Source organism: Kogia breviceps, chromosome 4, assembly GCF_026419965.1.
Source record: "Kogia breviceps isolate mKogBre1 chromosome 4, mKogBre1 haplotype 1, whole genome shotgun sequence".
Lineage (NCBI taxonomy): Eukaryota > Metazoa > Chordata > Mammalia > Artiodactyla > Physeteridae > Kogia > Kogia breviceps.
The window spans coordinates 81,524,011-81,539,946 of record NC_081313.1 but is presented as its reverse complement, the minus strand read 5'-3'; the positions used below and the strand labels follow the sequence as shown (position 1 = coordinate 81,539,946).

Below are 15,936 nucleotides of genomic sequence, written 5' to 3'. Positions count from 1 at the left end.
AGCTTGACAAGTGGTGCAGTTTGGAGTACCAGGTCAAATGTGTTTTACTTACTTACAGAACAGCATGTGGTTTAGACTGCCTACTACATGGCAGAGCTCTTGTGAATTTACCATCATAAATTCATCTATTAGGAATTCATATCATGTGGTTTTATGAAGAGAACAGCAATGAGTATTCTTCGACAGCACAGTGAATTAATATAAATGACAATTTGAGCCCCATTACTAGGAGTGCACAATCTTTATTGAAGACAGCATTCCTGAATGTGTGGTGACTTACTGAAAATGTAATTTTACCAGGCAGATTATCTTTTTTTTTCCACCTAGTGAAAAAAAAAAATGCTCATTCCCCATTCTCCTTTTCATGCACACCATTTTAAGAGTGACTGTTTCATATTTACTTTTCATTTGTCCATTAATTTTTTCCTCTTCAGGTGTAATCTAGCCCCTGTGGTGGAGTTTGCTGCAGATGTGGGAACTAAATCAGATTTTATTACCATGAATCCATCAGTTGTACAAAGAGCATTTGGAGGCTTTCGGAATGAGAGTGACAGAGAAAAATTTGTGCATAGACTTTCCATGCTGAATGACAGTGTCCTTTGGATCCCTGCTTTCATGGTCAAAGGAGGAGAGAAGCACGTGGAGTGGGTTAATTCGTTAATCCTTAAGAATAAACTGAAAGTGCGAACTGCCTATCCATCTCTGAGACTTATTCATGCTGTCAGAGGGTAAGTGTCTGGAAAGGACCAGTCTGTCCTTGGCACATGGTACACGTAACTACACATTTTCCCTAGACAGGAAGGAGCCTCAGTAATTTCCCAATGGATATATGTTTCCATTGTTTTATAATGGCTGCTCTGTTTACCAACTTGAATTTCATTTATGTGCTGTATTATTTTAGCTCATTCTCTTTCTTGAAAAAGCAAATATTTGAACTTGGCACTTATTTATATCTGCTCATGAAGAAACTACTGATTTTTATATTTTGCTGTGTTAAAGAGTAAATAAGAATTCATAGTCGAATTCATGAATTTGGGGTAAAAACTACCAACAGAAGTGCTAAATGGCTAGTGGGCAATATTGTGGAAGCTTAAACGTTAGATGTATTTAAGGAGCAATTAAGTCCCATCTGTAGTTAAGAGGCCAACTAGTGGTAGAGAAGGCTGGCTGAGATAATATGCCTTAATGCTTCCCCCCAGAAGTCATAGATGACATTTGTATGAATTAAGTCAACATTTCCCTTTTATTAATACAAGCTCAAAAGAAAGACCTAAGAAGTAGACTCTTTTTTAAAAGTGGTAAATGATCAAAAGGCTAAATTCAGTCATGCATACATATAAGTGTGTGAGGTATGTAACACAAAGATAAGCAATACTGTATATTTATTAGATATCTACTTAATGTCAAAGGCTGTAGATTCACAATGGAAGAGCTGATCACTGCTTTAAAGGAATGCATAGGCTTTATGGTAGAAACAGAGGCATGTATAGCTAGGTAAGGTATAAACAAATGGTAAGGAGGTATATCGTCCAAAGTGTAGAATTTGTTCCTCAGGTTAGCAAAGAAGTCCTAAAAATCTAAAATTTGAACTAAACTTTTAAAGCAGAAATTGATTTTAAAGAACTTTAAAGCAATTCTCAGGGGGAAAAAGACAGGGAGAGAGAGAAGAAACCAGAAGGAAATGTATTGCATCATTAGAGCAAACTGAGGCAAGAAAATAATTAAATACACTGTAGACTTGTGGAATAATGGAGTCCATTGTGGTGCATTGGAATACAAAGTTGGAAAAATAACTTGTGATCAGGTTGGGAAGATAAACATGAAGCACAATTAGATATATGAATTTAGGAGAGTAAATCTTGTAACTACAGAGTCTGTTGACAAGCAGAGGTGTTAGACATATGAAGGCCATTTAGGCTTTTGATTAATTTACTCATAGGATGATAAAGACATAGGGCAAAATCAGTGGACATAAAAAGGATGGTCAAGTTCAGGGGACCAAGTAAATACAATGGCTAGAAGTCCTAAAAGAAAAAGCTTTCAAAACCCAGAGTTAAAAATAGTTTGCTTTATATACTGTCACTGGGACTGAACTAAAGTGTTTTCATTTTGTTTTCTTTTGTTATTGAGATATTTTCCTTCAAGGATTTACCATTTCCTTGTTTAAACCTTGAGACAGTTTTTTGAATTGTTATTCTGCATGCAACTAAATTGCATTCTTATAATTAGATCCTGGTTATTCAACATTCATTCTCTTGACATTTGGCATGAATTTTCAACAAAGTAACATAAAATAATGCATTTGGAAGATAAGCAATTTTTTTAAGCAACAGAGTCCTGAAATTACAATTTGCATCTGAAATAAAAAGATGCGTTCATGATAAAGAGCAGCTTCATAACGTGTTGTTCTAAGAACACATCTTTTTAATTTTTTTAAGTTTTTATTGATTACACGTACTGCAGATATTTTTCCCAGTCTGTGGTGTGCCTTTTCACTCTGGTAATGCTGTCTTTTGATGAACAAGAGTTTAATTTTAACGAAATCTAATTTGTCTATAGTTTTTCTTCTTTTAAAAATTGTGGGGCTTCCCTGGTGGCGCAGTGGTTGAGAGTCCGCCTGCCGATGCAGGGGACACGGGATCGTGCCCCGGTCCGGGAGGATCCCACATGCTGCGGAGCGGCTAGGCCCGTGAGCCATGGCCGCTGAGTCTGCGCGTCTGGAGCCTGTGCTCCACAACAGGAGAGGCCACAACAGTGAGAGGCCCGCGTACTGCAAAAAAAAAAAAAAAAAAAAAAAAAAAAAAATTGTGGTAAAGTTTACACATAACATATAATTTACCATCTCAACCATTTTTAATTGTACAATTTAGTGCTTTTAAGTACATACATATTGTTGTTCAACTATCACAAACATTGATATCCAGAACTCTTCCTTTTGCAAAACCGAAACTCTATACTACCTATTAAACTATTACTTCCAATTCCCTTCTCCCCCTAGTCGTTGGAAATCATGATTCTACTATCTGTCTTTATGATTTTGACTACTCTAAGTACCTTATATAAGTAGAATCATACGGTATTTGTCTTTTTATGACTGGCTCATTTCACTTAGCATAATGTGCATTGTTTCTTGTGATTTTTTTTTAATTTAAATTTTATTTTGTTTGACATTAGTATAGCCACTTCTGTTCTTGTATTACCATTATTTTTTTTTTTTGGTTTTGTGTATGTGTATGGTGAAACATTTGAATTTCTTTCTTTTTAAAAAAATTATTTATTTTTTGAGATATTTATTGTCTAACAAATTGGTTTATTATTATGGTGAACGTAAAAAATAACATATCTTGGGCTTCCCTGGTGGCGCAGTGGTTGAGAGTCCGCCTGCCGATGCAGGGGATACGGGTTCGTGCCCCGGTTGGGAAGATCCCACATGCCATGGAGTGGCTGGGCCTGTGAGCCATGGCCGCTGAGCCTGCACATCCAGAGCCTGTGTTCCGCAACAGGAGAGGCCACACAGTAAGAGGCCCGCGTACCGCAAAAAATAAAATAAAATAAAATAACATATCTGGTAGAGTGAAGTGTTTTTTGTTTATGTTTATTTTTTCTTTTTTCTTTTTCTTATTAGTCATTCATTTTATACACATCAGTGTATACATGTCAATCCGAATCTCCCAATTCATCACACTACCACCACCGCTTTGCCCCCTTGGTGTCCATACGTTTCTTCTCTACATCTGTGTCTTAATTTCTGTCTTGCAAACCAGTTCATCTATACCATTTTTCTAGGTTCCATATATATGCGTTAATATAAAATATTTCTTTTACTCTTTCTGACTTTTCTCTTACTTCACTTTGTATGACACTCTCTAGATCCATCCACGTCTCTACAAATGACCCAATTTCTTTCCTTTTTATGGCTAAGTAATATTCCATTGTATATATGTACCATATCTTCTTTATCCATTCATCTGTCAATGGGCATTTAGGTTGTGTCCATGTCCTAGCTATTGTAAATAGTGCTGCAATGAACATTGGGGTTCATGTGTCTTTTTGAATTATGATTTTCTCTGGGTGTATGCCCAGTAGTGGGATTGCTGAGTCATATGGTAGCTCTATTTTTAGTTCTTTAAGGAACCTCCATACTGTTCTCCATAGTGGCTGTATCAATTTACATTCCCACCAACAGTGCAAGAGAGTTCCCTTTTCTCCACACCCTCTCCAGCATTTGTTGTTTGTAGATTTTCTGATGATGCCCATTCTAACTGGTGTGAGGTGATACCTCATTGTAGTTTTGATTTGAATTTCTCTAATAATTAGTGATGTTGAGCAGCTTTTCATATGCTTATTGGCCATCTGTATGTCTTCTTTGGAGAAATGTCTATTTAGGTCTTCTGCCCATTTTTGGATTAGGATGTTTCTTTTTTTCATATTGAGCTGCATGAGCTGTTTATATATTTTGGAGAGTAATCATTTATCTAATGATTCATTTGCAAAGATTTTCTCCCATTCTGAGGGTTGTCTTTTGGTCTTGTTTATGGTTTCCTTTGCTGTACAAAAGCTTTTAAGTTTCATTAGGTCCCATTTGCTTATTTTTGTTTTTATTTCCATTACTATAAGAGGTGGATCAAAAAATATCTTCCTGTGATTTATGTCAAAGAGTGTTCTTCCTGTTTTCCACCTAGAGTTTTATAGTGCCCGGTCTTACATTTAGGTCTCTAATCCATTTCGAGTTTATTTTTGTGTATGGTGTTACAGAGTGTTCTAATTTCATTCTTTTACATGTAGCTGTCCAGTTTTCCCAGCACCACTTATTGAAGACACTGTCTTTTCTCCATTGTATACCCTTGCCTCCTTTGTCATAGATTAGTTGACCATAGGTGTGTGGGTTTTTCTCTGGGCTTTCTATCTTGTTCCATTGATCTATGTTTGGGTTTTTTTGTTTGTTTTTTTGTGGTACGCGGGTCTCTCACTGTTGTGGCCTCTCCCATTGCAGAGCACAGGCTCCGGACATGCAGGCTCAACAGCCATGGCTCACGGGTCCAGCCACTATGTGGCATGTGGGATCCTCCCAGACCGGGGGCACGAATCCGTGTCCCCTACATAGGCAGGCAGACCCTCAACCACCGTGCCACCAGGGAAGCCTTGTTTCTGTTTTTATGCCAGTGCAATATTGTCTTGATTACTGTAGCTTTGTAGTATAGTCTGAAGTCAGGGAGTCTGATTGCTCCAGCTCCGTTTTTTTCTCTCAAGACTGCTTTGGCTATTTGGGGTCTTTTGTGTTTCCATACAAATTGTAAGACTTTTTGTTCTAGTTCTGTAATAAATGCCTTTGGTAATTTGATAGGGATTTCATTGAATCTGTAGATTGCTTTGGGTAGCATAGTCATTTCCACAATATTGATTCTTCCAATCCAAGAACAAGGCATATCTCTCCATCTGTTGGTATCATCTTTAATTTCTTTCATCAGTGTCTTATAGTTTTTTGCATGCAGGTTTTTGTCTCCCTAGGTAGGTTTATTCCTAGATATTTTATTCTTTTTGTTGCAGTGGTAAATGGGAGTATTTCCTTAATTTCTCTTTCAGATTTTTCATCATTAGTGTATAGGAATGAAAGAGGTTTCTGTGTATTAATTTTGTATCCTGCAAGTTTACCAAATTCATTGATTAGCTCTGGTAGTTTTCTGGTGGCATCTTTAGAATTCTCTATGTATAGTGTAATGTCATTTTCAGACAGTGACAGTTTTACTTCTTTTCCAATTTGTATTCCTTTTATTTCTTTTTCTTCTCTGATTGCCATGGCCAGGACTTCCAAAACTATGTTGAATAATAGTGGTGAGGGTGGACATTCTTGTCTTTTTCCTCATCTTAGAGGAAATGCTTTCAGTTTTTCACCTTTGAGAATGATGTTTACTATGAGGTTGTCATATATGGCCTTTATCATGTTGAAGTAGGTTCCCTCTATGCTCACTTTCTGGAGAGTTTTTATCATAAATGGGTGTTGGAATTTTGTCAAAAGCTTTTTCTGCATCTATTGAGATGATCATATGGTTTTTCTTCTTCAGTTTGTTAAGATGGTGTATCACATTGGTTGATTTGTGTATATTGAAGAATCCTGCCATCCCTGGGATAAATTCCACTTGATCATGGTGTATGATCCTTTTAATGTGCTGTTGGATTCTGTCTGCTAGTATTTTCTTGAGGATTTTTGCATCTATATTCATCAGTGATATTGGTCTGTAATTTCCTTTTTTTGTAGTACCCTTGTCTAGTTTTGGTATCAGGGTGATGGTGGCCTCACAGAATGAGTTTGGGAGTTTTCCTTCCTCTGCAATTTTTTGGAAGAGTTTGAGAAGGATGGATGTTAGATCTTCTCTAAATGTCTGATAGAATTCACCTGTGAAGCCATCTGGTCCTGGACTTTTGTTTGTTGGAAAATTTTTAATTAATGAAATTTTCAATTTCATTACTTGTGATTGGTCTGTTCATATTTACTCTTTCTTCCTGGTTCAGTCTTGGAAGGTTATACCTTTCTAAGAATTTGTCCATTTCTTCCAGGTTGTCCATTTTATTGGCATAGAATTGCTTGTAGTAGTCTCTTAGGATGCTTTCTACTTCTTCAGTGTCTGGTGTAACTTCTTTTTCATTTCTAATTTTGTTGATTTGAGTGCTCTCCCTCGTTTTCTTGATGAGTCTAGCTAATGGTTTATCAATTTTGTTTATCTTCTCAAAGAACCAGCTTTTAGTTTTATTGATCTTTGCTATTGTTCTCTTTGTTTCTATTTCATTTATTTCTGCAGTGATCTTTATGATTTCTTTCCTTCTACTAACTTTGGGTTTTGTTTGTTTTTCTTTCTCTAGTTCCTTTAGGTGTAATGTCAGATTGTTTATTTGAGATTTTTCTTGTTTCTTGAGGTATGCTTGTGTAGCTATAAACTTCCCTCTTAGAACTGCTTTTCCTGCATACCATAGGTTTTGGATCATTGTGTTTTCATTGTCATTTGTCTCTAGGTATTTTTTATTTCCTCTTTGATTTCTTCAGTGATCTCTTGGTTATTTAGTAACGTATTGTTTAGCCTCCGTATGTTTGTGTTTTTAACGTTTTTTTCCCTTGTAATTGATTTCTAATATCATAGCGTTGTGGTCAGAAAAGATGATTGATATGATTTCAATTTTCTTAAATTTACCGAGGGTTGATTTGTGACCCAAGATGTGATCTATCCTGGAGAATGTTCCATGCGCACTTGAAAAGAAAGTGTAATCTGCTGTTTCTGGATGGAATGTCCTATGAATATCAATTAAATCTATCTGGTCTGTTGTATCATTTAAAGCTTGTGTTTCTGTTAATTTTCTGTTTGGATGATCTGTCCGTTGGTGTAAGTGAGGTGTTAACGTCCCCCAATATTATTGTGTTACTGTCAGTTTCCTCTTTTAGAGCTGTTAGCAGTTGCCTTATGTATTGAGGTGCTCCTATGTTGGGTGCATATGTATTTATAATTGTATGTCTTCTTCGTGGATTGATCCCTTGATCAGTATGTACTGTCCTTCCTTGTCTCTTGTAACCTTTATTTTAAAGTCTATTTCATCTGATATGAGTACTGCTACTCCAGCTTTCTTTTGATTTCCATTTTCATGGAATACCTTTTTCCATCCCCTCACTTTCAGTCTGTATGTGTCCCTAGGTCTGAAGTGAGTGTCTTGTAGACAGCATATATATGGATCTTGTTTTTGTATCCATTCAGCAAGCCTGTGTCTTTTGGTTGGAGCATTTAATCTATTCACGTTTAAGGTAATTATCGATATGTTTGTTCCTATTACCATTTTCTTAATTGTTTTAGGTTTGTTTTTGTAGGTCCTTTTCTTCTGTTGTGTTTCCCACTTAAAGAAGTTCCTTTAGTATTTGTTGTAGTGCTGGTTTGGTGGTGCTGAATTCTCTTAGCTTTTGCTTGTCTGTAAAGCTTTTGATTTCTCCATTGAATCCGAATGAGATCCTTGCTGGGTAGAGTAATCTTGGTGGTAGGTTCTTCCCTTTCATCACTTTAAGTATATCATGCCACTCCCTCTGGCTTGTAGAGTTTCTGCTGAGAAATCAGCTGTTAACCTTATGGGAGTTCCCTTGTATGTTATTTGGCATTTTTCCCTTGCTGCTTTCAATAATTTTTCTTTGTCTTTGATTTTTGCCAGTTTGATTACTATGTGTCTTGGTGTGTTTCTCCTTGGATTTATCCTGTATGGCACTCTCTGCGATTCCTGGACTTGGGTGGCTATTTCCTTTTCCATGTTAGGGAAGTTTTTGACTATAATCTCTTCAAATATTTCCTCTGGTCCTTTTTCTCTCTCTTGTCCTTCTGGGACCCCTATAATGTGAATGTTGTTGCGTTTAATGTTGTCCCAGAGGTCTCTTAGGCTGTCTTCATTTCTTTTCATTCTTTCTTTATTCTGTTCCACAGCAGTGAATTCCACCATTCTGTCTTCCAGGTCACTTATCCTTTCTTCTGCCTCAGTTATTCTGCTATTGATTCCTTCTAGTGTAGTTTTTATTTCAGTTATTGTACTGTTCATCTCTGTTTTTTGTTCTTTAATTCTTTTAGGTCTTTGTTAAACATTTCTTGCATCGTCTCCATCTTTGCTTCCATTCTTTTTCCGAGGTCCTGGATCATCTTCACTATCATTATTCTGAATTTTTTTTCTGGATGATTGCCAGAACTAATTTCATTTATGTGTTTTTCTGGGATTTTATCTTGTTCCTTCATCTGGTACAGAGCCCTCAGCCTTTTCGTCTTGTCTATCTTTCTGTGAATGTGTTTTTTTGTTCCACAGGCTGCCGGATTGTAGTTCTTCTTCCTTCTACTCTCTGCCCTCTGGTGGATGAGGCTATGTAAGAGGCTTGTGGAAGTTTCCTGATGGGTGGTTGGTAGAGCTGGCTGTTGCTCTGGTGGGCAGAGCTCAGTAAAACTTTAATCTGCTTGTCTGCGATGGGTGGGGCTGGGTTCCCTTCCTGTTGGTTGTTTGGCCTGAGGCGATGCAACACTGGAGCCTACCCAGGGCTCTTAGTTGGGGCTAATGGCAGACTCTGGGAGGGCTCATGCCAAGGAGTACTTCCCAGAACTTCTCCTGCCAGTGTCCTTGTCCTTTGGTGAGCCACAGCTGCCCGCTGCCTCTGCAGGAGACCCTCCAACACTGGCAGGTAGGTCTAGCTCAGTCTCCTAGGGGGACACTGTTCCTTCCCCTGGGTCCTGACGCGCACACTACTTTGTGTGTGCCCTCCAAGAGTGGAGTCTCTGTTTCCTCCAGTCCTGCCGAAGTCCTGCAATCAAATCCCTCTAGCCTTCACAGTCTGAGTCTCTAGGAATTCCTCCTCCCATTGCCGAACCCCCAGGTTGGGAAGCCTGACATATGGCTCAGAACCTTCACTGCAGTGGGTGGACTTCCAGGGTGTAAGTGTTCTCCAGTTTTTGAGTCACCCACCCAGCAGTTATGGGATTTGGATTTTATTGTGATAGTGCCCCTCCTACTGTCTCATTGTGGCTTCTCCTTTGTCTTTGAATGTGGGGTATCTTTTTTGGTGAGTTCCAGTGTTTTCCTGTTGATGATTGTTCAGCAGCCAGTTGTGATTCCAGTGTTTTCAAAAGAGGGAGTGAGAGCCTGTCCTTCTACTCTGCCATCTTGAACCAATCTTGAAACATTTGAATTTCTTTCTCATTTCTTTTCTGTGTATTGTAGAGCTGTTTTCTTTGTGGGTACCATGGGGATTTCATTTAAAATCCTAAAGTTATAGCACTCTTATTTGAATTTAAACCAGCTTAACTTCAATAACATACAAAATGTTCTTTCCCCACCTCTTTCCATTGTTGACATCACAAAATTATGTTTGTATATATATTGTGTCCCAAAACATAAATTAATAATTTTTTAATTCATTAGTATCCTAAATTATGTAGAAAACAATATTTAGAGTTATAAACCAAAGTTACAGTAATACTAGATTTTACACTAACAATTTTTTTATGTGTTAGTCTCTTAAATTATGTAGAAACAAATGAAAAATAGTTATGAGTGCTTGTTACAGTAATACTAGCTTTTATAATTTCCCATGAATTTACCTTTATGAGATGTTTATTTCTCTACACATCTTCTTTTTTGATATGTTAAAAGTTGAGTATCATTGATTCATAGAAAAATAAAGAAGTCACTCTGTCCTATCTTACACACACACGCACACACACACACACACTCACTCTAACACACACATACAAATATATACACACACATACACACACACTCCAGTGATATCTTATTAAGGTTAAAAAAATATTTTGAAGTACTCCTTGACTACAGGAAACTAATAAGAAAATTTAAGATTACTGTGGATTAGTACTTTTTTTAATAGACTATTTTTAGAACAGTTTTATGTTAACAGAAAAAATTGAGAAGATGATGCAGAGATTTTCCATATACTCCCTGCCCCCACACATGCATAGTCTCCCACATTGTCAACATCTTCCACCAGAGACCTACATTTGTTACAATTAATGAACCTACACTGATATATTATTATCACCCAAAGTTCCTAATTTACACTACAGTTCACTCTTAGTTGTACATTCCATGTGTTTTGACAGATGTTAAATGACATGCATCCACCATTATAGTATCTTATAGTTTCACTGCTCTAAAAATCCTCTGTGCTCAGACTCTTCATCCCTCTCTCCCCATTAACCCATAGCAAGCATTGATCCTTTTACTGTCTCCATAGTTTTGCCTTTTCCTGAATGTCGTATTGTTGGAGTCATACAGTATATAGCCTTTTCACATTGGTTTCTTTCACTTAGTAATATATATTTAAGTTTCTTCCATGTCTTTTCATGGCTTGATTGCTCATTCCTTTTTAGAGTTTAATAATATTCCATTGTTTGGATGTACCAGTTTGTTTATCCATTCACCTATTTCTTCCAAGTTTTGGCAATTATGAATAAAGCTGCTGAAAACATGTGTGTGGGTTTTTTGGGTGGACATAGTTTTCAACTCATTAGATTGCTGGACCTTATGATGAGTGTGTTTAGTGTTGTAAGAAATTGATAAACTGTCTTCCAAAGCGGCTGTACCATTTTACACTCACACTAGTAATGATTGAGAGTTCCTGTTGCTCTACATCCTTACTGGCACTTGGTGTTTTCACTGTCATTTTGGTGATTTTGGTCATTCTAATAGGTATATAATGATATTTAATTGTTTTAATTTGTATTTCTTTTATGACATGTGATGTGGAACATCTTTTTTTTTTTTTTTTTTTCTTTTTTTTTTTTTTTTTTTTTTTGTGGTATGCGGGCCTCACTGTTGTGGCCTCTCCCTTGCGGAGCACAGGCTCCGGACGCGCAGGCTCAGCGGCCATGGCTCACGGGCCCAGCCGCTCCGCGGCATGTGGGATCTTCCCAGACCGGGGCACGAACCCGTGTCCCCTGCATCGGCAGGCGGATTCTCAACCACTGCGCCACCAGGGAAGCCCGGAACATCTTTTAATATGCTTATTTGCCACCTGTATCTCTTCTTTAGTGAGATATTTGTTGAAGTCTTTGGCCCATTTTTTTAGTCAAGTTGTTGGTTTTCTTACTGGAGAGTTTCTTGTATATTTTAGATGACTGTCCTTTATCAGATATGTCTTTTGCAAATATTTTCTCCCAGACCATTGTTTGTCTTTTCATTCTGTTCACATTGTCTTAATGAAATCCAGCTTATCAATTATTTCTTTCATTGATTGCACCTTTGGTATTGTATCTAAAAAATCATAACCAAACCCAGAGATATCTAGATTGTCATATATTATCTTTTAAGTATTTTATAGTTTTGCATTCTACATTTAGATCTGTGATCCATTTTGAGTTAATTTTTTTGAAAGGTGTAAAGTTCTTTGTCAAGATTCATTTTTTTTAATGGGAATGGACAATAGTTCCAGCACCATTTGTTAAAAAGACTGCTTTTTCTTCATTGTATTACCTTTGCTTCTTTCTCAAACATCAATTGACTATATTTATGGGGGTCTATTTCTAGACTCTTCATGTGTCATGTGATCTATTTGTCTGTTCTTTGTCAGCACCATATTGTCCTGATTACTGTAGCTTTATAGTAAGTCTTGAAGTTGGGTAGTGTCAGTCCTCTGATTTTGTTCCTCCATCAATATTGTGTTGAGTATTCTGGGTCTTTGCATCTCTGCATAAATGTTGAAATTAGTACTTTTGTTCCTTAGATTCTGGTTTATATTTCTCCATTTACTACCAACAGCAAAACACTTAATATGAAGCATGGTTGAAATAGAGCATTTTCAGTAATTTGGAATCTAGATAGGATTATATACAATTAACAACAGTGAATTCTTTTTTTTTTTAGCATCTTTATTGGAGTATAATTGCTTTACAATGGTGTGTTAGTTTCTGTTTTACAACAAAGTGAATCAGTTATACATATACATATGTTGCCGTATCTCTTCCCTCTTGCGCCTCCCACCCTCCCTGTCCCACCCCTCTAGATGGTCACAAAGCACAGAGCTGATCTCCCTGTGCCATGCGGCTGCTTCCCACTAGCTATCCACCCTACGTGTGGTAGTGTATATATGTCCATGCCACTCTCTCACTTTGTCACAGCTTACCATTCCCCCGCCCCGTATCCTCAAGACCATGCCCTACTAGGTCTGTGTTTTATTCCCGTCCTATCCCTAGACTCTTCATGACATTTTTTTTCCCTTAGATTCCATATATATGTGTTAGCATACGGTATTTGTTTTTCTCCTTCTGACTTACTTCACTCTGTATAACAGACTCCAGGTCCATCCACCTCATTACAAATTACTCAATTTCGTTTTTTTTTATGGTGGAGTAATATTCCATTGTATACATGTGCCACATCTTCTTTATCCATTCATCTGTTAATGGACACTTAGATTGCTTCCATATCCTGGCTATTGTAAATAGAGCTGCAATGAACATTTTGGTACATGACTCTTTTTGAATTATGGTTTTCTCAGGGTATATACCCAGTAGTGGGATTGCTGAGTCATATGGTAGTTCTATTTTTAGTTTTTAAAGGAACCTCCATACTGTTCTCCATAGTGGCTGTATCAATTTACATTCCCACCAGCAGAGCAAGAGAGTTCCCTTTTCTCCACACCCTCTCAAGCATTTGTTGTTTGTAGATTTTCTGATGATGCCCATTCTAACTGGTGTGAGGTGATACCTCATTGTACTTTTGATTTGAATTTCTCTAATAATTAGTGATGTTGAGCAGCTTTTCATATGCTTATTGGCCATCTGTATGTCTTCTTTGGAGAAATGTCTATTTAGGTCTTCTGCCCATTTTTGGATTGGGATGTTTCTTTTTTTCATATTGAGCTGCATGAGCTGTTTATATATTTTGGAGAGTAATCATTTATCTGATGATTCATTTGCAAATATTTTCTCCCATTCTGAGGGTTGTCTTTTAGTTTTGTTTATGGTATCCTTTGCTGTGCAAAAGCTTTTAAGTTTCATTAGGTCCCATTTTTTTTTTTTTTTTAATTTCCGTTTCTCTAGGAGGTGGGTCAAAAAGGATCTTCCTGTGATTTATGTCATAGAGTGTTCTGCCTATGTTTTCCTCTAAGAGTTTGATAGTGTCCGGCCTTACATTTAGGTCTTTAACCCATTTTGAGTTTATGTTTGTGTATGGTGTTAGGGAGTGTTCTACTTTCATACTTTTACATGTAGCTGTCCAGTTTTCCCAGCACCACTTATTGAAGAGGCTGTCTTTTTCACTGTATATCCTTCCCTCCTTTATCAAAGATAAGGTGACCATATGTGTGTGGGTTTATCTCTGGGCTTTCTATCCTGTTCCATTGATCTATATTTCTGCTTTTGTGCCAGTACCATACTGTCTTGATTACTGTAGCTTTGTAGTATAGTCTGAAGTCAGGGAGCCTGATTCCTCCAGCTCCATTTTTCGTTCTCAAGATTGCTTTGGCTATTTGGGATCTTTTGTGTTTCCATACAAATTGTGAAATTTTGTGTTCTAGTTCTGTAAAAAATGCCAGTGGTAGTTTGATAGGAATTACATTGAATCTGTAGATTGCTTTAGGCAGTAGAGTCATTTTCACAATGTTGATTCTTTGAATCCAAGAACATGGTATATCTCTCCATCTAGTTGTATCATCTTTAATTTCTTTCAGCAGTGTCTTATAATTTTCTGCATACAGGTCTTTTGTCTCCTTAGGTAGGTTTATTCCTAGATATTTTATTCTTTTTGTTGCAATGGTAAATGGGACTGTTTTCTTAATTTCACTCTCGGATTTTTCATCATTAGTGTATAAGAATGCCAGAGATTTCTGTGCATTAATTTTGTATCCTGCTACTTTACCAAATTCATTGATTAGCTCTAGTAGTTTTCTGGTAGCATCCTTAGTATAGTATTCTATGTATAGTATCATGTCATCTGCAAACAATGACAGCTTTACTTCTTTTCCGATTTAGATTCCTTTTATTTCTTTTCCTTCTCTGATTGCTGTGGCTATAACTTCCAGAACTATGTTCATTAAGACTGGTGAGAGTGAGCAACCTTGTCTTGTCCTGATCTTAGTGGAAATGGCTTCAGTTTTTCACCATTGAGGACAATGTTGGCTGTGGCTTTGTCATTTATGGCCTTTATTATGTTGAGGAAAGTTCCCTCTATGCCTACTTTCTTCAGGGTTTTTATCATAAGTGGGTGTTGAATTTTGTCAAAAGCTTTCTCTGCATCTATTGAAATGATCATATGGTTTTTCTCCTTCAGTTTGTTGATATGGTGTATCACGTTGATTGATTTGCATATATTGAAGAATCCTTGCATTCCTGGAATAAACCCCACTTGACCATAGTGTATGATCCTTTTAATGTGTTGTTGGATTCTGTTTGCTAGTATTTTGTTGAAGATTTTTGCATGTATGTTTATTAGTGATATAGGCCTGTAGTTTTCTTTCTTTGTGACGTCTTTGTCTGGTTTTGGTATCAGGGTGATGGTGGCCTCATAGAATGAGTTTGGGAGTGTTCCTCCCTCTGCTATCTTTTGGAAGAGTTTGAGAAGTATAGGTGTTTGCTCTTCTCTAAATGTTTGATAGAATTCGCCTGTGAAGCTATCTGGTCCTGGGCTTTTGTTTGTTGGAAGATTTTTAATCACACTTTCAATTTCAGTGCTTGTGATTGGTCTGTTCATATTTTCTATTTTTTCCTGGTTCAGTCTCGGCAGGTTGTGCATTTCTAAGAATTTGTCCATTTCTTCCAGGTTGTCCATTTTATTGGCATAGAGTTGCTTGTAGTAATCTCTCATAATGTTTTGTATTTCTGCAGTGTCAGTTGTTACTTCTTTTTCATTTCTAATTCTATTGATTTGAGTTGTCTCCCTTTTTTTCTTGATGAATCTGGCTAATGGTTTATCAATTTTGTTTATCTTCTCAAAGAACTAGCTTTTACTTTTATTGATCTTTGTTGTCATTTCCTTCATTTTTTTTTTCATTTAGTTCTGATCTGATCTTTATGATTTCTTTCCTTCTGCTAACTTTGGGGGTTTTTTGTTCTTCTTTCTCTAATTGCTTAGGTGCAAGATTAAGTTATTTATTTGAAATGTTTCCTGTTTCTTAAGTTAGGATTGTATGGCTATAAACTTCCCTCTTAGAACTGCTTTTGCTGCATCCCATAGGTTTTGGGTCGTCGTGTCTCCATTGTCATTTGTTTCTAGGTATTTTTTTATTTCCTCTTTGATTTCTTCAGTGATAACTTCATTATTAAGTAATGTATTGTTTAGCCTCCATGAACAACAGTGAATTCTTATTGCCCTTTTACATTTATTTTAAACATAGAAAATGCAGAACATTTTACTAATTAGTTTATCAATACTCTCCTTGTATGTTTTGTCTTACTTACTTTTCTTCCATAAACATTATAA

At 36.8% G+C, this 15,936-nt stretch overlaps 1 protein-coding gene across 2 annotated transcripts in view; it reads left to right on the top strand.

The window, feature by feature from the left end:
* The window catches only part of ST8SIA4 (ST8 alpha-N-acetyl-neuraminide alpha-2,8-sialyltransferase 4), a 109,059-nt gene that overhangs the window by 37,701 nt on the left and 55,422 nt on the right, over nt 1-15,936 (top strand). For both annotated transcript variants that reach the window (XM_059063097.2, XM_067031385.1), the window contains exon 4: nt 435-728. In XM_059063097.2, the coding sequence (XP_058919080.1) occupies nt 435-728 (294 nt within the window). The remainder of the gene's footprint in view (nt 1-434; nt 729-15,936) is intronic.